At 37.9% G+C, this 23386-nt stretch overlaps 1 protein-coding gene across 2 annotated transcripts; it reads left to right on the forward strand.

The window, feature by feature from the left end:
- The first annotated feature begins 391 nt into the window (after nt 1-391).
- Nucleotides 392-21394, forward strand: asb7 (ankyrin repeat and SOCS box containing 7). 2 transcript variants are annotated; one of them, XM_028443344.1, is made up of 5 exons: nt 392-513; nt 2179-2306; nt 7833-8044; nt 10838-11443; nt 20409-21394. In XM_028443344.1, exons 2-5 carry the CDS (start codon nt 2269-2271, stop codon nt 20546-20548), a joined length of 996 nt encoding a protein of 331 aa, XP_028299145.1. In that variant the 5' UTR covers nt 392-513; nt 2179-2268; the 3' UTR covers nt 20549-21394. The 2 variants fall into 2 exon arrangements, with proteins under 2 accessions (XP_028299145.1, XP_028299146.1); XM_028443345.1 differs by having other exon boundaries at nt 413-468.
- The last annotated feature ends 1992 nt before the right edge of the window (nt 21395-23386 follow it).

Here is a 23386-nt window from a genome sequence, read left to right on the forward strand (position 1 = left end):
TTACACATTAATGTTATATGCAAGAGTACAGGTACTCTTTAAGTTGATTTCTACTATTAAACGCTCAAAGTTAGTGTTATGAATGGCAGTCAATAGTGTTTAAGTGTTGTGAGAATTATGAGTGAGTCTTTGTAACAAAACAAAAAAAAAATTCTCCCCTGTAAAGGGCATATGAATGTGCATCAATGCAAAAGTTTGGTGAACCCCTGTCCTATACAACACATTTTCAGTACTTTTTGTGTACATGTTAAACGCCCAGTTTGGATAAAACATTTTTGTCTTTGACTCATTTTGCACTTCTTTATGCGCTTCTTACATGATATAGTAGTTATTAATAAAATTAATCAGCAACACCCAGCTCTGCTTGTTCAGAGGCCGCTTTTATTTAGAAAGTCGCGTGGCGGAAGTGGAATTGTTTTCGCAGATGGCTCTCATGTTGAGCTGCTCGGACACACTTTGTTGTTAAAGGTGAGCAGCGACATGAGCCGGTGCTCGTGCTGTTGGTGTGTGTAGGTGAGTGTGTGCTTTTTGTTGTCCTCAACGTTTACACACACACACACACACACACACACACACACACACACACACACACACACACACACACACACACACACACACACACACACACACACACACACACACACACACACACACAGACACACACACACACACACACACACAGCTGTGTGTGAACTCAGCCCTAGAAGCTGATTGGCTAACTTCAACGGCTTCTTTTAAGTCTTTGTTTTACACTGACACATCATTTTCCGGCATTTAAAACACCCTTAGCGTTAATACTTGTGTAAACACTACATTTATTCACCATTGTTTATAACACAACATGTAGTAGAAGTCTGCAATAAAGCCCTAAGAGGAGGAAGCTAACGCTACTCACAGAGTTAGCCTGTAGGCTAACAACCAACGTTCAGTTCAGCCAAATATAATACGACACAAACACACTTTAATCACATATCCTGCACTTATAAAAGGTGGTGGTCACTAGTTGTAGTTACTGTCATTGTTGAGTGTGTAGCTACACTAGCGCAGGTTTGTTGTGTTGGTAAATAAAGCTCCTCCATTGTTCTAAGTGTCATTATCACTGAGCTCATACTGACAGGAACACACTGTGACACAGTTGATCACGTTCTGTCCGAACACTTTAACTAAGAATTGAGCTCAAATATGTTAAAATCAATAGTGGAAAGTAGGTCTGCGACAATAACAGATTTTTCTGGACAATATATTGTCCCACAAATTATTGACGATAAATGATTTTATGATTTTATTTTATTCTTTTGACCAAATCAACCACTAATGTAATAATTATATATCGTAAGTATGCAAGTACACCGCAAATGTAAAAAACTTGTATTTATCCTGTTTGTTTGTTTTTTTTTTTAATCATTGTAATTGTAATATCAAGAACATTTAACCTTATCAAGAAACGCTACCAATCCAGTCAAGATTTTTGTAACCCCATTCACCCAATCTGTTTGTGGCTTTTTATTTTTTACATCAAACAGGACAATAGCGTGCAGGTTTTATCATCGCTGAACAAATTATTCAGGTGGGTTTTAGTTTGTCAGTAATCAATGTCGTTTTGATCCTCTGATAAGAGGACATCGTATGTCACCTTTGGACACCTGCGAGGGTGTGTTTCTCCTCATACTGCAGCGGCTGGCGCCTCTAACAGCCAGTATGGCTTTGAGAGGAATATACAGCTATGAGCACCGGTTTTGCTCCTGTTTTACACCTGCAGCTCACGCCACCAAGTCGTCACACAGGTGACGTTTTGGCGTTAAAGCGGCTGCTCATGCCGCTTCACGACTGTGACTTTCCGGGGAAGCTAAATGTTTGCACACGCTGGCTGTGCTTTGCGTTAGTTTGCAGCCCCTTCTATCCCCACAGAGACAAAAAGGGGGGATGACTGGCAAGAGTTCACTACGCGAAGCTCATAAACGTGCACAGGTACTGAGATTGATGTCATCCAGCCTGTTTGAAAGTGCGAGACGATGAAAACAAACTTGCACTCACAATATATCAAAGCTGGAAAAGTTATCAAGTTCATTTTATTTATCGTCTGATTAATTGATTTATTGATTATCGTTCAAGGCCTCGTGGGAAGTTAACATCATGTGTGGAAGAACAATATTGAAACGTTGTGTTTGTGTTTTGCAGGAAACTCTTCCTGACCACAGAGTGCCTTCTCCACTCTCCACTGCCTTCTTTCCTGTTGGTGCAGATTTACGTCTCTGCTGCTGCTCAGATATGACGAAGAGAAACCCCTCTCTGCAATTAGTCAAGAGGTTTGTGTGTGTGCTGGATATTACTGTGTTTACCTCAGACCACAATGGAGCATCATGTCAGAGAAGTACAGAGAGAAATATAGGTGTCATTATAATTAGGGCTGGGCATTGTTTGAACGATTTCCATTTCCGATTCTTTTAAAGAGGCATAGTCAAAAAAGTGTACATGTTTCAAATGAGCTAGCTCAGTGGTTCTCACACTTTTTTTTGTCTCAAGTAACCCCTTTGTCTGACTACAACATTTTGCTCAGTAAAAACCACAATAGAGCATGATGATGGAATGAATGAGTGATAACACACATTTTAAAGAATCTCACTTTGTAAATAAGTGAAATGACACGATATTTAGTGCCTCCTAAATAGCATTATTCCTACAGTTTTTACCACATCCCTTGTATTTTCAGTTAATGTTTTAATCAATATTATTATTCTTCTTCTTCTTATTATTAATAAATCATCATTTTGAATTTTTCACTCTCTTACTCAAGTACCCCCTGTAGTGCCGTCACGTACTCCTAGGGGTACATGCATCTTTTGAGAAACTAGTACAGTGCCCATCAGAAGTATGTATTCATATAGTGGGAGGTTAAGTAGAGTGGTCAATTATGGCCAAATGAGTAAGTGTTTGAAGGTGGGATGTACAAAGGTGTACATACTCTGTAGTCTGTAAGGCAAGGCAAATTTATTTGTATGGCGCTTTTTATACACAAGGCAACTCAATGTGCTTTACATGATCAAAAAGTGCAACAGAAAACTGAAGCTGTTTTTGTGATAGTTTTGATCTGACTGCTGAATGTCAGATCTGAGTCATTCAGAACACCAGTGTTATAAAGCATGTATATTTGCAGGTGCAAAGTAAAATAGGTGTGTAATTTCCCTGGTTTAATTCAATGGGACATATGCATGATGAATGTTTGTTTTTCTTTGGTGTATTTTTCTGTAATGTATGTTTTTTGGAGTTATTATGTGTATTTTTCTGTTGTCTTTGTGCATTTTTTGTATAATCATTGTTTTTTGTTGCCATTGTAGTGTGATTCTGGAGTAATTTTGTGTATTTTTCTATCTTTTTTAGTGTAGTTGTGTCTTTTTTAGTGTAGTTTTGTGCATTTCTGTCATCATTTTGTGTATTTTTGTATAAATATTTAGTTTTGTGTATTTTGAGTCATTTCCATATTTTGTTTGTTGTTGTTTGGTGTATTTTTCTGTAATGTATGTTTGTTTTTTTTAGCTGTTTTGTGTGTTTTTGGAGCCTTTTTGCATATTTTTGTGCTTTTCTGTTGTCGTTTTGTGTACTTTTGTAGAAATATTGTTTAGTTTTATTTTATTCATTTAGTATATTTTTATTCTAATGTGTGTGTGTCTGTCTCGCATGACTCGCTACTTGTCGCTACCTCTATCTCCTCTGTGGATTCTCTCATGCATGCGCATCAGCCGCGCGAATGCGCACAATCTGTCACAGGTTGTTGAGAGAAAAAAAACGGACCCAGAAGTACCACGAAAAATAAACATTTTGCAACATCAAAGTCGCAACCCTCTCTCCAAACGGCTCTGTGTGCGTTTAGCATGTACATCCCGGCACTCTCACACGCACGCGCATCAGCCGTGTGTGGGTGTGTTTACATTATAGCTGCTAGCATCTTAACACACATAATAATATAAGAAGAAACACTCACCCTTGCACAGAACAAATGATAATCATCGTAGAGCTGTGTTGTGTACCCATCCGTTGTCAAAAAAGGTACATTCCTCTGTCTGAAGAACCGGATAGTTTGTGAATTGGTGCCGCCACGCACAATTCATGGAGACGGAGGAGGAAGTGGACTATGTGACCTGTGATTTAGAGGAACTTTGGGATCGCGGGAATCATTTTAAATAACCATGAAATATTAACTGAAATAAATTTTAGCAGTACAAAAACGTTTTTAATATTTTTTTAAACCCAAACAAACTGCGACACAGTGACATCATGAACCGGTGACCCGGAACTGGAAGTAGCACACTCAATACCGCTCTCAATACCGAGAAGGAGCTGTAATCTTAAAAATAAAATGAACGTTTTGCAACACCAGATTACTTCAAAATAACAGATGCACACACTGGTGGGATTTGGAAGTTGTTGACAAAGTTTCAGGTAGAACAAACACAGTGTCTCTCTCTCACACACACACACACACAGAGAGAGAGAGAACTTTCTTGTTTTTATAAGTAGACACTGCGCTAGCTAACCACAGGTGTTTTTTTTACTAGGAATTTCACACAGGGCTGTTTTCAACTAGTGTATCAATATCAAATCTATGAACTTGAATATAAATATTCTACATTTTCTTTTCACAAGAGCTTTATTTTTTAAAACCTCATAAAAGACATTACCACATCCTGAGTGTGTGATGCTGCACATACTTAAACATGTTACAAGTTATGGTCCTTTTAACATAGAAATCATTGCCCAGCACCAGGGATGGGGTCAATTATAATTGTAATCGCGTACCTGGTAATTGATCACAATTATGGTGTAACTATAATTGTAATTTTAAAAATATGTTGCTGTCATAGTAATAAGCAATTTTTGTAATTGAGTTCAGGTAATTGACTTTGTAATTGTCATCGCAGTGAAAATTCTATAAAAATTGGCAATTATAATTTAACGCAAAACTGGGGAACCATGTTACAGTTTTATGTAGTTAACAATTATTAAAATATGTTTCATATCAAGCTTTCCCACATTTTGCGATTTAAAAAAAAATTGAAATTGAGGAGTATGCTGACACAAAAAGGCACAGATACCCAAACCAAAAATATTAAAACCTATATTTATTATATCTAATCTTCCTTTTATTTCAAAGATTCTTGAGAAAGTTGTGGCGGCTCAGCTCTGTGAATTTCTTCAAAACAACAGCCTGTTCGAGGACTTCCAGTCAGGTTTTAGAGCTCAACACAGCACAGAGACTGCTTTAGTTAAAGTAACTAATGATCTACTCTGGGCTTCAGATGAAGGACGACTCTCAGTGCTGGTTTTATTAGATCTTAGTGCAGCTTTTGACACTATAGATCACTATATTCTATTAGAGAAATTACTTGGAATCACAGGGACTGCCCTAAACTGGTTTAAGTCCTACCTATCTGATAGGTACCAGTTTGTACACGTGAATAATAGGTCTTCTGTGTACACTAAAGTAAGCTACGGGGTTCTTCAGGGCTCTGTGCTAGGTCCAATCCTCTTCTGTATCTATATGCTCCCCCTTGGTAATGTTATGAGAAAATACTCTGTTAACTTCCACTGCTATGCTGATGATACCCAACTGTATGTATCAATGAAGCCAGGTGAGACAAATCAGCTATCTAAACTTGAGGCCTGTCTAAAGGACATTAGGGCCTAGATAGACCAAAATTTTATTCTTCTCAACTCAGACAAGACTGAGGTCATTGTACTGGGCCCACGACACCTTAGAGAAACCTATGCTAGCCTAACTGCCCTAGATGGCATTACTCTGGCACAAAGCACAACTGTTAGAAACCTTGGGGTTCTATTTGTTCAGGATTTATCCTTCAACTCTCACATAAAACAAACTTCAAGAACTGCCTTCTTTCATCTCCGTAACATTGCTAAAATCAGATCTATCCTGTCTCAGGGCGACGCCGAAAAACTAGTCCATGCTTTTGTTACCTCTAGACTGGATTATTGTAATTCTCTTTTAGCAGGCTGCCCGAGCAAGTCGCTTAAGACACTTCAGCTGGTTCAAAATGCTGCAGCATGTGTACTGACTAAAACTAGGAGAAGAGATCACAATACTCCTGTATTAGCCTCTCTGCATTGGCTTCCCATAAAATATAGAATAGAATTCAAGATTCTTCTTCTCACTTATAAAGCCCTAAATGGACAGGCACCAGTCTATCTCAAGGAGCTTGTAGTGCCATACAATCCCCCCAGAACACTACGCTCTCAAAATGCTGGCCTACTCGTTGTTCCATTTGTCTCTAAAAGTAGTATAGGAGGAAGAGCTTTCAGTTATCAGGCCCCACTTCTCTGGAACCATCTACCAACCACGGTTCGGGGGGCAGACACCCTCTCTACCTTTAAGGTTAGGCTCAAAACATTCCTCTTTGGTAAAGCTTTTAGTTAGGAACCAGCTCATAGCTCATAATTAAGATGCAATAGGCATAGACTGCCGGGGGGGGGGGTCTGGCATGCTCGGTTGGAGAGAGGTTGGAGAGGGCGTTAAGAGAGTGGTCATTTAGGCTAGAGAGGGACCGGAGAGGGTCCCATTCCTCTCTCAAACACTCCCTCTATGTCTGCTTCTTCCCTTGTGTGTTTGCTCCTGTACTCCTTCTGGCTTTTGTCTTGCAGGTCCGTGGGATCCTCAGTGTGGAGTTACAGAGTCTCAGCGGCTCTTTCTCCACCCTTTCCTCTGCACACACCCAACACAGCATAACGTGGATGGCTGTTCATCATAGGAATGGGATCCACACAAGGTTCCTGCTGCTTAACAGAAGGTTTTCCTTGCCGCCATGATGAATTCATGTTGGGTGTGGGATACATATGTATGTGTATATACGTATATATGCATATGTGTGTATCCATAAAATGAAGAGTCCGTCCTTAAGACTGCTCTACTGTAAAGTGCCTTGAGATACCATTGGTTATGATTTGGCGCTATACAAATAAAGATTGATTGATTGATTGATTGATATTTTCATTGATTACAAAGCCTAACAAGTTAACTAATAGATAGGAAAGAAATTGGATGGTAGATATTTGTTTTTAGTGTATTTTACAGCAGATTTAGGACCCGCTACCATGAGAGATGCTAACACAAGAGGAAGGTTAACTTTTATTAGGTTATTTATTTCAGACTCCGTAATTGTGATTAATTGTAATTGAACTTTAGTAATTGAGAATGGAATTGTAAGTGACTTTTTTAGGATAAAAAATTATTGTAATTTAATTTAAATTGGGTAAAAATGCTGGCAACTCTAATCATAATTTAACATCGATAATTGAAAATGTAATTGTAACTGAAAAATGTAATTAACCCCAACTATTGGAACAATCTTTTTTTTTTTTACAATAAGAGAATGTACCATTCTACTTTTACACTGAATCTTAAACTATGGATGAAAGAAAGCCAAGTCGGTGAACACTTAACTGTCTGCTATTGTTATATGTAATGTTTGTAAATGTATTTCTATTTTGTGTTACCTGTTTCTATTTTGTGTTACCTGCCTAGGGACAACAGATGGAATTGTTTGCTGGCATATTTACACTGTATTACAGATGTTCATGAATATGCACTGTCCCTATCAAATAAATAAATCAAAATAACCCTGCCCAGCACAAATAAAAGGTTTCCATCATTGAAATAAGTTTAACGGTATTTGATTATATAAAGTCACAAGCAAATTTCACGTATCATAGAAAACTGCCCTGAAAATGGGCTCTGATACCATTACTGAGTAAAGTTAGTAGTGTCCACATTGCTGGATGGAAGTCAGCATGCAGGTTTAAACTTTCCAGCGTATTTTTGACAGGATGCTGAACCACCACTGCAGAAGGAACCCTGAGCTTCACGAGGAGCTGCAGATCCAGGCTGCAGTGGCAGCAGGAGACGTGTGCACCGTGAGGAGGATGCTGGAGCAGGGATACTCGCCCAAGGTCCGAGACGCCAACGGATGGACGCTGCTTCACTTCTCAGCCGCCAAGGGGAAGGAGCGATGCGTTCGGGTCTTTCTGGAGCACGGAGGTCAGAGTTTAGTGTTAACCAATAATCAGTCTTCATGTTGGTTCGGTCTCACTATGACTGGACATGCACCACAGAGGGTGGTATTTTGCGAAAAACATTTACACAATTGACAATTTTTTATTAAATTTGAAGGTGATAGAGACGCACCGTCCCACTTACCTTCAAGGTAGTTATTTAAATCAGCAGTCAGGAGCCTCCACACATGCCACAGATTACATATTGGCCTCTGTAAGACTACCCTCTAGTGGTGACAGAGAAACGATCTCATCAAAAATGCTAAAATCTGATAAGAGCTACATTGCTTTGCGCTAGCTAAACATGTTTGATGCCCTTTGCCACCATGTACTAGTGTGAGAGTGGATTTTCAGCTTTGACAAACATGAAAACAAAAGACAGAAAAAGACTTTGCGTGGAGAACGATTTTAAGGTCCCATATTATGAAAAACACTTTTTTTCTGGTCTCTACATCTATAACCTGGTTCTCCCTGAGCCTCAGAATGAGGAAAACAAGCGATTCCTGCATGGTCTCTGTAGCCCACCCACTGGTAAAAAGGCGCTCCTACAGGCTGTTCAGATTCAGCTCCTGTCGTGACGTAATCAAAAGAGTCATTTACATAGGCCCGCCTCCTCTGAATGGTAATAGGAGACTTTGTGACACAATGCGATGCAGCGGTTGGACAAAACAGTGGACTATCACCTTGAAAGGGTTAGGGTTAGCAACTTAGCAGCTTCGGTAAGAGTTTGAAGTGTTTGAACTCTTCTGCTTTTGCTGCTGCTGCTCAGGCTCTGCAGACATATACTGCTGGAGCGCTGCACACACACACACACTGTGGAGCAGTGTTTTTCTGACTGACACACAGTAACTGTTTAAATAGCAGTGTTTTACCGTAATGTGCAGTTTTTTGGCTGAAAACAATAACAAGTGTGTGCATAGCGTCTACAGACACGCCTATTCATGAATATGCATAAGTAGGCCGCAAATCAGCCCGTTTTTAGAATTACTCAGGAAATCACTTTTCAGACAGCTTAAACTCCAGAAAACATGGTGAAAAATAGCATAATATGGGACCTTTAAGACTCAGACTTTCTCAAATGAAGCCAAACATTGCAGAGTTCTGTTCATCCTCCCAACCTCACCCTTCTCATTAAAGTTGTGTTTCACACTTAAGGGTGATGACAATAAGATATTTTATTTCTCACCAAAAATGACATTAAAATAAATAAATCTAATAATTCTGAACAAGATGTTTTCTTGTGTGCCTACAGATTATTATTATCATATTATTATTATATATTGTTCCTCAACAGGATACTGTAGGTAAAATTCTGAGATGAATTCCACTGTAGGGCTACATTGTGTAAGACATTATATTATTATGTTTTTTTAAGTGTGCAGGAGTAGGAGATACATGGCTTCTGGTTAAATGTCTGAAGGGGTACAGCACTGTGAAAAGTTTGGGAACCACTGATGTAAATTCTCCATTATTTCTCGTACTGGTCAGTAATGCTTCTCTGATGTGAGACTAGGGCTGGGCAATAACTCACATCTCAATATTTTTTCTCAAAATGGTGAAATAGGATATAAATCTTGATAGTTTTAATTCAAATAAAGTCTTATGAGAAGGACAATTCTGGGTTAAATTTGCTAATAAAATGCCACACAAGCAAATTTACTAACAAACAGCTGCACAACATGTGCTACTTTAGTCTTTTTCTCCTTTAAGGGACAGCACGTGTGAGTGAGTTTTGTAATGTGGCTTGTTTAGGGGAAGGTCTGGGTTAGGACAGACTCAGAAATCCATCTAACTGAGCTTTTCATGTTCTGAGAAGTAGTGAAAGCAGTGACTCCTAAAATTAATATTTGGATGTAAAAATAACTTAAATATATATTGATTCAATTTAGGTGATATTGTTATTTTCTATATTGCCAAAAAATAAAACTCAGTATATCTTGAATCATGATATATTTCCCATCAGGGATGGGGTCAATTACATTTTTCAATTACAATTATGTCTTCAGTTATCCATATTCATTACAACTCAATTATGATTACAATCACCAGCATTTTTTCCAAATACAAATAAAATACAGTATACAATTATTATGTTTCTTCTGAAAGACAATTACATTCTCAATTACTTAAGTTCGAGTTCAATAAAACATAAATACTGAGCCTTTAATAAATAACCCCATTAAACTCTTGTGTTAGCTAACGGGTCAGTTTTGACCCATGTCTTAAATCAGCTGTAAAATACACTAAAACATTATCTATCATCTTATTTGTTTCTCATCTCTTGGTTCCCTGAAAATATTGGTATTAATATTTTTGATGTGGGCTTCTGAGCCTTTTTTCTGTCAGTATATCCAATAAAAAAATAATAATTAAGTGGTAAAATGATCCTGAAGAGAAGTGACAGGTAGTGGGGAAAGTGGATATGAAACATATTTTAATAATTGTTAACTACATATTTGTAAGCCATAGAACTGTAACATGGTTTCCCTGGTTTATGTTTCATTGAATTGTAAATTACCATTTTTTCATTTATTTAGTATAAAGTCAGTTATCTGAACTCTCAATTACAATTCAATTATGATCACAACATAATTGTAATTAATTATCAATTACTATTACAATTATAATTACACCATAATTGTAATTAATTATCAATTACTATTACACTATAATTACACCATAATTGTCATTAATTATCAATTACTATTATAATTATAATTGACCCCAATCCTGTCACCCAGCCCTAATGACACTGATGTTTATTTTTTTTTTTGTGCAGCGGATCCAGCAGTGAAAGACTTTATCGGGGGCTTCACAGCCCTCCACTACGCTGCTATGCACGGCAGAGCCCGCATCGCCCGACTCATGCTGGAGTCTGAGTTTCGCAGCGACATCATCAATGCCAAAAGTAATGACGGCTGGACGCCGCTGCATGTGGCCGCCCACTACGGCCGGGACTCCTTTGTCCGCCTCCTGCTTGAGTTCAGGGCCGAGGTGGACCCACTGAGCGACAAAGGAACCACGCCCCTTCAGCTTGCCATCATTCGTGAGCGCTCCAGCTGCGTGCGGATCCTCCTGGACCACAGTGCCAACATTGACATTCAGAATGGCTTCCTGCTGCGCTACGCTGTCATCAAAGGCAACCATTCGTACTGCCGCATGTTTCTGCAGCGGGGGGCGGACACTAATCTGGGACGTCTAGAAGACGGCCAGACTCCCCTTCACCTGTCCGCGCTCAGGGACGATGTGCTGTGTGCGGAGATGCTCTACACGTACGGTGCTGACACTAACACCAGGAACTATGAGGGCCAAACACCCGTAGCTGTGTCTGTTAGCATGTCTGGGATCAGCCGGCCATGTCTCGACTTCCTACAGGAAGTCACAAGTAAGTCCCATCGCCATGTTGTGTTACAAAGTCATGTGCTGCTTTGGTGTGAAGAAACCTCTAAGGGAAGGTCAGTGCAGGGCCCGATAAAATGCATTCAAATGTTTTTCAAATGTCATAAAAATGTTTTAAATTTTGGTTTTTTTAAGAAATAGTTTATCAATCCTTTCAGAAAATTTTGGTTTTCAACAATAAATAGTAATAAAAAGAAAACCATTACGAAGCAAACGTATGTCAGAATAAAACTAATATAAAATAATACAATTAAAAGGTAAATATACAGTAAGACATGGATTATTCTGACTGTCGTCCAGGGTTCTCACCAGGAATTTTTCAGAGCATAGGGGATCGCGTGGTGCGCGAGTGAGCGCCACCAAGGCAGACATTTTTGAAATGTATAACTTTTCAAATTTAGTGAAGTAAAGCCAAAGTTTGTTTTTTGTGTTGTTTTTTAATCTTTGTGTCAGCCTTACTTTAAAGCTAAAAGTGATTCGTTGAATAGGTGAAGGTGATGATGAATGTAGTTAGTTACTCATCCTTGGTATAGTGCACACACGCACGCGCGGAGGACGCACACATTATAGCTTTATTTGGGCCAAAAAAAGAAGACCCGGCCTGACAGAACACGCCCAAACCTCTTTAAGCCCGAACATGTTTCAACCAGACGGTATTTACATCTGTGCCTGCACTAGGAATGTGCGATATTTTATCATAAAAAACATTCTCACCGGTAAGAATATGTAATCCCTCGATATAAACGATAAATTCCCATGTCTGAAATTAGCGAGGGCCACGGGCCATTTGTCCCTCAATTTAGCCAAGAATGCCCCAATAAAAAACTGCGTTCCACGAACAGTCCCATTTGTTGTCAACTTATTATTCTCTGGAGTGGAACGTTGTTTACGGAAGCTCTGCACGGTGTGCACCGCCCCCCGCACACACTGCCGTCTCTGTGTGTGTCAGGTGTTCGTCATGGCTACCAGAAGCTACTATGCTGTGATACATCATGGATCACTACTTAGTTAAAACCAGACAACCATCAAACAAAGGGAACCGATTCAAGTTCCTCCGTCAGATCCACCCAAAGTTCTACAAACACGGGGACAGAGATGAACCCGTAGCAACGATTATGAACTGGAAACTCAACTAAAGCTAATTATGCTAAGCTAACCCACTGACACACAGACTGAGCTAAGTGCTAGCGCTAACAACTCCATATAAGGAATAATAGACCAAATAAAAAGAACACGTCTTACTGTCATCAAACCACAGACAGCCACCGATTTGTTGATGGTCAGATTTAATACTTGTATGGAAGAATAAAAACATGTCTCACGTTGTGTGAAATAAATATTAACATAATAACTAATGTCACTATTCATTCATCCCAATTTGGGAAAACGCAATATTTTTCAATTATATTTCATCAGCAGTAAAAACACTATTTGTGCTTTTAATATGCTTTTTTTTTCCTTTTTTTTAATCATTTTATTTCAAGTGAGGAAATGAATGAATTACATACAATAACACTAATAGTAATTCACATGCACAAATATATTCCATCAAATATCAGTGAGTCAGCAGTTATTGTAGCCTTTTTAAATGTGTCTAGTGTTGATGTATTCACAGTTATTTGTGTTTGTAAGGAACCTGTTTACACAAAGTTGTGATTTTTTTTAATTTATAGTTTTTATTTATCGTGATTTTTATCGTTATCGTGATAAATACTAGAAATTATCGGGATAATATTTTTTGTCAATATCGCCCATCCCTAGCGTGCACATGTAAAATGATTCGTTGTGAGTAATATGAACATGACAAGTAGCTACACGCTACGTCTGGTTGAAGCTACACTATTGGACGGTGCACACACAGGCAGCATTGGGGGCAGCTAAGTGATTGCAGGGGTCCTCAGATAAAGACTGGCGCATCCGAGCAAATCGCCTGTATTAAATAGACGGTGCGGCTGATGTAACAACGTCGGGGGGCCCTACGCTCAACAGCGCTGGCGAGAACCCTGAAAATGTATGAGAGCAGCATTAATGTCACCCAATTTATTCTCAGGGGTCAATGGTTTACTAATTAAGGTTCAAAACTAAAGTTAATGTCCCCTGTGCATTGTAGTCTGTGCATCATTATTATGCTTATACCGGGAACTCGTGCAATAAGGAAGGTTCGGTGTTATTTGGAGTGCAAAAAAGTGTTATTTTTCCATAATTAATTAATTTGATATTTACGTGTTAAAGTCCCAGTCCTATTTATAATTTGTCATATAAAGATGTATGAGAGCAGCATTTCTTTCACCATATTTCCCTTCAAGGATCAATGGTTTACTGAATATAAGCAGATTTATTGATTACGTTCTGATCAACTAATTAATCAATCAATTAACCTAATTTGAATTATCCTGATGACATCATTCCAGATCATAATGATTAGACAAAAACAAATGGAAACATGGATGCATCAGTTATTTCACCACAAGGGGCCAGAATATTGTAGTATTACAAGCTATCAAGTACTCATGAACCAACTTTTCCCACAGATCTTCTGTAGCTCTGATGAGATGTTGTTCAAACACTCTGAGCAGGTGAAGCTGATGAAGAGAGCCCCTCCCTCCATGTTTGCATCACTTCACCAGAAACGGGCGGAGCTTCATAGACACATGAAAGTTATGCGGGAACTGGTCGGCTTTATATTTAGGAATCAGTTATTTTTTTGAAGTTTAGACATTTTAACTCAGGACCTGGGCTGTGTACAAAATGTCAGACCCCATACTATACACCACAAACTCAACGACTATATACTGTCTACTAAATACTATTAGTATAATTAGAATGATAAGCGTTCCTACTGAAGTATACTTTCAAGTTTCCCAAGATGCCTTTGGAACCTACAATGACAAAAACCTGAAGCACATTGCGGCTAAACATCTGCTTTGGTTCTCCACCTTTGAAAGTTCTGAAAACATTTTATGTGAGACAGTGACCGAGTAGAATATACCTGACATTGTGCTACTGGCAAAACTACCGGTTAACTTCAAAATAAGAGCCCTATTTATAAAAGTATTAAAAACTTAAGACAGACAAGAAGAGATGCTTTTATTTTGAAAAGGGGATGTTTGATTTTTAGCTTGAAGCTGGTCCCAGGACCATTTTACATTCCGCTTGCAATGCATCATGGGATCGTTGGGTATGTGCCCACCGTGCAAACTTAAAAAATGTCCCAATATAGTATACATCTGGGTATTTTTTACCTACTCATACTTTTCATACTATCTAATGTGAACGCACTACATAACTGTTTTGACATCAGATTTAGTATGAATAGTACATTGGCATGACATTTACAACACAGGAACCTGGGAATGGGTGCAGGAGGTGCACCCAATGAACGGTTCCTTTTCACAATTAACACTGGATTGTGTTTTTATTGGTTGATTTCATGATTCTATTAACGTGGAAATTATAGGGCTCTATCGGTGTAATTTAGAAAAGGACTCAAACTGAGCACATGGAGTGTTTCAGGAATACACTGTGTAAATTATGACATGTTCAAGGTTTTTTAGAATCAGAAGAGTTTTTATTACCACGTATATTTGCAGGCACAGAGAATTCAGATGTAAAACAAATCATAAAATATGGCGCTGCGTAAGTAGGTGTATTTTCTAAATGTATAGTAGGAAAGGTCAAAGGGAGCTGCTGGCCAACACAGTTTAAAATAACGACCAGTTGGGTTGGGGTTATAACTGTAATCGTATAATTGTATTTACAAAATCTGTTGCTGTTATAATCATAGTTTAAATGTAATTGAGTTCAGAAAAGTGACTTTATAATTGTAATTTTAATGGAAATTCTGTAAAAACTATAATTTATAATTTAATTAAACACAAACCTGTGGAACCATGTTACAGTTCTATGGCTTACACATACGTAGTTAACAACTATTATAATGTGTTTCATTTCAACATTTTCCACTACCTGTCACTTCTCTTCAAGATCATTTTACCATTTAAAAAAAATTAAATCAAGGGGTGTAGTGAATAAAGGCTCAGACACCCACACCAAAAATATTAATACCAATATTTTCATTTATTTTGAACCTGATAGATTGATTTAAGACATGGGTTAAAACTGACCCGTTATCATAAGAGATGCTAACACAGGACACAAAAGGAAGGTAGGGCTTCACGATTATCACCAAAATTATAATCACAATTATTTTTTATCAATATTGTCATCACGATTATAATCACGTTTATGTAACATGTTAGGTAAAAATCTGTGTTTTTGATTTCACTACTTTTTAACAAACAATATGTGTACAGTTTAAAATGGAATAGTAAAAAAAATAACTCAATAATTTAAAATGTACCAAAGGCTAACTGAATAAATACACTATTACAGAGTGCAGCAAAATCGTGATCCTGATTAAAATTTGATTAATTGTGCAGTCCTTGAGGAAGGTTTTGTTTTATAAGGTGTATTTATTTCAGGCCTGGTGATTTTGAGTAATTTAATTTGAGCTTTAGTAATTGATAATGTAATTGTAATTGATTTTCAGGGAAAATAATCATTGTAAATTTAATTATTTGAAAAAATGCCAGTCACCGTAATCGTAATTTAGTTGTAATTGAACATGGACAATTGAAGACGTAATTGTAATTGAAAAATGGAATTGACCCCAACCCATTGACCAGTGTTGAGTAGCTGAAGAAAAAAAAACAACTCACCTGAAGCATCATGGGATAACGGTAACGTGAACAATGGCTGCATTCCTGTGCTGGCCTTGAGCTTTGATATCAAAGAGGTGTTCATCAGTGATGGAGAAAAGGCCTCTGACAGACTCACACAGCTCACATATCCACTGCCCTATGGATTACACTCACTGTCATCAAAGGACCGTCCCAAATACAATCACACGCTAAGGAACTGAACCCATGAGCTACTACCACTGCATTACTTCTTTGTTGGGTTTCAATCTGTGCGTTAATCTTTTTTTATTTTTATCAGATAACAACGTAATTGAGGATCATTTGCTGGGGGAAAAAAATATGTCAAAGGTTGAAATTGCGGGAGTTTGTGTTGATCTCCAATGTAAACACTCAATTTAATGACATTTTTAGAAAAGTTTGATGCATTGCATTGTGGGATGCACAGCCTATAGACCAGTTGTGCCAAACAACAAATTTTAGCTCAGGGGCTAAATATGGACCAGTTTGACCTCAAGTGGGCCGTAGATTTTTTTTCTCTAATTTTTGTGTAATTTAGAGGATTTTTGTGGAATTGTTTGAGAAAAATTGCAAGATTTGTGGAAAAATCTACAATTTACGATTAAAAATGACTGCATTCATGCGATATAAACTGAAGAAAAAGTTAGTGAATTTGAGATACGGTATCTACAACTAGTGTATTTATTCATTTACGCAATAATTCATGTTTTCTCTGTCCTTTTTAATTTGCTCCTGTGGGCCCAATTTGCTGTTCGAAGGGGCTGGATTTGGCCCCCGGGCCTCGAGTTTGACACGTGCTGTAAACAGATGCATTGAAGTGTTTTTACTTAATTCTTTCTGTGATTTCTTGTGACTTCCCAACACATTTCTGGTGTTTTCATTGAAAGTTGTATTTTGGGGCTTACATACAGAGATCTGAGTCTGGCTGAAACCGAATGTCTCACAGAGTGATGTGATATCACTGGGAATACTGGGAAACAACCAGAACGAAAAAAGGATGTCAAACTAAACTCATGTCCTCCTTGTTTGGCAAAGAAACACAAGAAATCAGAGTAAGAATTAAGTAAAAACACTTCTATGCACCTGTCTACAGGACTCTACATCTCACAATGCAATGCAGGAAACCTTTCTGAAAATGTCACTAAGAGAGTGTTTATAGTGGGGATTAAAACAAACTTTAGAGCGGCAATTTCAACGTCAATTTTTGAATTAAATAAATATCCTCATACTTTACCTAAATACTGTATGTCACAGTACATTTAACTTCAGTTTTTATTTTATTGTCCGAGGCCATACGTGCACAGTAATCGTAGGGCAGAAGAATCGACAGATAAAATGTAACTTCAGACCAGGGTTTTTCAACCTTGGGGTCGCCTGGAATTAAAATGGGGTCCCCTGAAATGTCTAGTATTCGGCTTCGGCCTCAAATTTTCATTTCGGTGCATCCCTATTAGGGATTCACTGAACTCCCGATACGATTCTCTCACGATTTATTTTACAAAATGGCACTGTATACAAATGATATGATAGATGATATAAAATATTCCCTTTTTTTTGGGAAAAAAACTAGAAAATACTGTACTATTTTCCTTTTATTTTTCATTGTCAAAAGAATCCCTTGATAAACTATTCAAAACAATGAAATTTATGTAAAAATAAATCTTGAATGAAATAAATAATGGAATAATACAAATGAAGAAGAAGCCTATTAATTTCAATTCTGGTTCAATAGTAAACAATGCAAAACTACATGATATTTCTTTTTCTTTTTAAAAGTGCAACTAAAAATGTTTTTTGTGCCTTAGCAATTGGACTTTAAAAAAAAAAAAACAGTCATTGCACTGTATTTACAGCAGATATTTGTTTGGACCAGCAGAGGGCGCTGATAACGCAGTGGTCGGTTGACATACAAATATTCTTGCGGTGAAGAAGAGATGCTATGCGCTAGCAGACGGTGCTAATAGAAAAACATGACTTTTACTGATATTCATGTAATATTACAGATATTCTTTCGTTGCTTTATGAACATATTTAAGAGTAGTAGGCGGCCAGAAAGAGAATAGTAGGAGATTCCGCCCGCCGCCTCCGGTTCTGGACAAGAGAAGGATAAATAGTGCCCTCTGCTGTTTAAAAAAAAGTACTGCGAATCAATTTTTAACTGCCTTATGATTAATCGTTACATCCCTAATCCCTACATATTATGACATAAATCTAGTTAAAATATAATGCAATAAAAATGTTTGAGCTGGCACTCAGATACAGTGTTTGTCACTAATCCTGGGCACTCTGTATTTGTAGAGCAGTATAATGAACTAATTCTAAAATTATAATACTAAGTTTTAGGAAAAAAGGTCTCGGGTCACCAGAAATACTTGATATCAAAATGGGGTCACGATACGAAAAAGGTAGGGAACCACTGCTGTAGACGTTCCAGGTTTTTCTCATGTTTATATAAACAACTGTAATCCTTTCCTGAGTTTAGATTTTGCAGTGCCACTGCCAATAGACCTTGTTTATAGTAAAGTCACCCATTTCCTTCACCACATCACAATATGAACCACGAGGGGGTGCTCACGTGCCTCCAATAGTCCGCAGCCAACACTAAAGGCCTAAGGCAGGGCTGTTGAACTAATTTGTTCTCAGGAAACAAACACAGATCAGTTTGATCTTAACTTGGCCACAGACTTTAGGTGAGGAAAAAATGACAATTTAAACATCCTCATCCCCAGTTTGCACTTCTACATATAACGGATCTACACAGTGTGTAAGGCACGTTATCTGAGGTATAAATGATAGAAATCAGTCCCTGCAGGATCTTCACTCCAACATTACTTCATTCTGCGACGTGGTTTTTTGCAGTTTATAGGAATTTTGTGGCATTGTTTGTGAAAAATGTCTAGATTTTAGAAAATTAGAGTCAGACTGCAGTCAAGTGATATAGGCATCAGAAAACTGCTTAAACCACTTAAAGAAACAAAAGAACTACAAAAAAACAACATGGATACAAAATGACTCCAAGGACATAATGCCAACGGATTTACACAAAAATACACAAAACTATAGAAAATAACCCCAAAAATGCACAAAACAAATATAGAAAATAACTCCAAAAATGAATAAAACAGAAATATATGTATACAAAATAATTCCAAAAATGCACAAAACAACAAAAAATGCAGCAAATAACTCCAAAAACACACAAAAAATAACAGCAAAAATTCACTAGCCGTCAACAAAAGTACACAAAGTAACAACTTAAACACACGAAAAGGTTCCAAAAATCCTCAAAATGACAAAGACTCACACAACAACCACTTAAACACATTTAAATACACAAAACATATACAAAATTAAAGCTGCAAGCAGTGAAGAACGGGCCCTCGCAACCACTCGCATGTCGGGATGTGGCGCACGTTGAGGTGATATTAATATGGATGTGATCAGGGCAGGACTCTGATCAGACATGTATGGTTTGATAAGCAGCACGTGATGTTTGATGGCGAAACATCAAAGTTCAGGACACCGCCAGGGCGACGCCCTTGAACTTTTGTAGAAGATTTTGATAACTTTTAATCACAGAGTCCAGTTGTATATACTCGCCAAATTTTAGGTGTTTGGAGTTGTTCGACGTTAAGATGTATCTTGAAAATGAACAAAATCCTCACAGTTCATTCAAAATGGTGGCTTCCTGTTGCATTTTGGATAAAGAGTTGATAAGGCAATGTTGTTCGTCTTGTCGTGATACATATGTGCATCAAATTTCATAGCTGTACGTGAAACAAATTGTAATAACTCCATTAAAGGCCAATTTTCTAGGTGGAGCTATTGAGTCATCACATGTACAATTTTCCAAAAATATCAAAGTTTTCCCCAGTCCTAATATGCGTTCAAATTTTCATGAGAATTTGATAATGTTTAAGTTCTCAAAAATGCGATCACATTTTTGTAAGAAGGATAATAATAAAAACAAGTGTATTACAATAGGGTCCTACGCTTGGGCCCTAATTACTTCAAAGACACACACACACCAAATGTCATGCACCAAATGACAACAGAAATTGTGTAAAAACTCCCAAAACACCCAAAAATACCCAAACCAAAGGCTTGGTTCTTTACTGTGTTAAGACTCAGATTGGTCATGAATGAGTTTCACACTTTGCTTTTTTAGTCGTTGTGTCAGACTCTAATTTTTGTGTGAACTTTGTGTGATATGCGTCTCTGCTTTCCTTCCAGAACAACCTCGGACTCTTCAGGACTTGTGTCGGATTAAAATTCGTCACTGTATCGGTCTTCAGAGTTTGAAGTTCTTGGAGGAGCTACCGATCGCTAAAGTTATAAAAGACTATTTAAAACACAAGTTTGACAGCATTTGAAACAATAACAGTGAATGAAGAGTGAGTGGATTTTACAACAATGCAACTATGCAATCAGTTTGTAGTTTGACTGAACTGAGACTCCACTGGCCTGGAGATGAGTAGACGTACACAGTCTTAGCCCCATCAACACACTTTACAGCAGCACTCACACAATGTGAAAGACTGAAAATACATTGTAGTGAATGAATGGAAAAAATTGACTTTCTTCCTTTTTTATGCTTCTGTCTGTATATTCTGACCTTATTCACTACACAACTGAGTTTATAGTGATATTTCCCCCCAATTGTTTTTAATCAAGGCAGATAGAAAACAAACTTTAAAGTATTATCTTAAAATTCACATTCTACATCAGTTTAGTAACCCAAAATAAAAATGTCTTCCTTACGTCTGTATTAATACCCACTGTAAGAGTTTTTATTGGCCAAAAACTAATGAACTGGAACCAGAAAGCTCTAAAATATAGCATTTCAGTGAGTGTGACTGGCAATGTGAATAAAGAGTGGTTCATTGAGCAGTTTATTTGGTTTCCATTGACATGCTGTACATTAGAGCTGCTGTGATGTGCACAGTGAGAGCCCCGCCTCCCATTACTACAGGCCACAGTCCATGTAAATATGTTAACATGTTCAACAGATATTTTTGTACATTTTATTTAAGCGTTGTTCTCTGATATTCTTAATGTATTTAAAGTATTGTGCTCTGTTTTATGTGACTGATCTGTTTTTGTGTCAAAGTTCACATTTCTGTACTAGAGAGAGTGTTTGTTTTGGTTTGTATGGCAGAAATGTTCTTTGGGTGCTTTCTGATTGGTTCCCTCAACTGCAGGTGTGTGTGTGTGTGTGTGTGTGTGTGTGTGTGCGTGCGTGCGTGCGTGCGTGCGTGTGTGTGTGTGTGTGGTTATACTGTGAATTTTTTTCACTTTGACATTTTAAAGATAAATAAAAAGTGGTCGACTTTGGCGTTCTTGGTGTTTTTGAGTGCAGAGTGAAATGATGCAGTGCTCACTGTTGCTTTGTCTAAAAATATTGGTTTTCAGATGTGATGATTCATTTGTGTTAAGATGTCTGTGTGTCTTCATAGCTCAGTGTTTCTTCTGGAGATTTGAATCAGTACCTTAGGAAGACTTCATTTTTTGAAATGCAAACCAAATATTGTGATCTCTTCTGCTTTCTCCAGCCTTGCAGCTCTTCAGCTAGAAGTCAGCAGCCCAAACTAACATAGGGCTGGGCAATATTTCAAGATATATCGAGTTTTCTACTTTGGCCATATAGAGAATCACAATATCGCCTATATCGATATATATACTGTGTATATATATATATATATATATATATAGCTCATTTTGTGTTAAAATATGTTTTATATATGTTTTAGGAGTCGCTGCTTTCACTACTACTCAGAACAGCATGAAAAGCTCAGTTAGATGGACTTCTGAGTGCGTCCTAAACAAGTCACACTTCAGCACTCACTCACACGTGCTGTCTCTTAGAGAAGAAAAAGCTAGAAGTGGCACTGTAACAGGTCTTCTGATGAGATATGGTTCTACAGACATCAGCACACTGGGAAGCAAAGTTTAAGGCTTTATTTGCCACTTGTCACACACACTGTACTTGTGGTGCAGGCTCTGTCCTCCTGCTATAACAGCTCCCCTGCAAGATAGAAAGCAGGTGTGATTAATCAGCAACAGTCCATCCCTCAACTACATCCCACACAGCCTCTCCCTACTATGCTAACGGTAGCACTGTCATAATGTCCGTTTTAGCTGTCCGTACTAGCTGCTACATGTTAAGCATCGAGGTGGTATCAGACGCTAGAAGAGCTCTGGTGATCAACAGACTCTTTTTTTGCACAATTTGCATAAAACTGGCCTGTTTTCCATCCGGTGTTTTTATAAACTAAAAGCCCTCAAAGCACAGGAACGCATGACGCTCCTGGATTTATAAATGTCATTTACAAAGCCAGGAGAAGGAGAAGAGATTCACTGTCCACTCAGAACACTTTGGATTACAATATGTTCAAAGATGATTATAGATTTTTGACAAAATGATGCCAAAAAACTTACATACTGCAGCTTTAACTGTTATTTTTGTTTAGTGCATTAGTTTTCTGAAATTAATTAATAGCAATTAATAGCCCTAATAAAGACATCCAAACTAAAGCTCATGACAACTTATAGTTGACAAAATGACAACTGTTTTGCACGGTAAGGGTAAAAAATGATGGCGACCTCACCACCTGTGTGGTGTTAACATGCTGATATTACAGCGCGTCAGCAATGGCTATAGCCAAAATCTGGACAGATAACTTCACCTCAAGTAGGGACACAAGATGTGTAGCTGGCATTTATTACCCAGTGATATTGTCCTTATGCCAAATTGAAAACGAGAACCTGCGGAGGAGATTTGAGCTGGCTCTGAGTCAAATAGTGTGTGTTTTGGAGCACTTTGCTAACTCAGATGACCAAATTCACCATTATACCAGGTGAGTTTGCATTTTCTATTCTGTATTTAGTTATAGTAATGGGTGCATGTAGTAATGAACAAAACTCACATGCACGGGCACACTGTGGAACTGTTTTTGACTGTTTTCTCCATAGAGACTAGTCGATGATGTAGGAACTTTATCTTGTGCTATTGGAGAGTTTTCTGATGTTTTAGGGGCATGAAAGCAAGTATCACTCACTGCTGTGAGGACAGTAAGAGGCTAGTCACACATCTAAGTTGATAGACAGCTCCATAAACATTCAGTGCTACTGGCGTAGAGGAGCCTTCACATACTGTACTGTCAAAAAGCCAAAACACTTTTTTATGCACCGTCATGTGGGGCACAGTGCAG

This window comes from Gouania willdenowi, chromosome 3 (genome assembly GCF_900634775.1).
Source record: "Gouania willdenowi chromosome 3, fGouWil2.1, whole genome shotgun sequence".
In the NCBI taxonomy this organism is placed as follows: Eukaryota; Metazoa; Chordata; class Actinopteri; order Blenniiformes; family Gobiesocidae; genus Gouania; species Gouania willdenowi.

Coding starts and splice junctions, on each gene's coding strand:
- asb7 (XM_028443344.1), top strand. CDS start 2,269: ATGACGAAGAGAAACCCCTCTCTGCAATTAGTCAAGAG. Junction 2,307..7,832: donor TCTCTGCAATTAGTCAAGAG/GTTTGTGTGTGT, acceptor TATTTTTGACAG/GATGCTGAACCACCACTGCA. Junction 11,444..20,408: donor CTTCCTACAGGAAGTCACAA/GTAAGTCCCATC, acceptor CTTTCCTTCCAG/AACAACCTCGGACTCTTCAG.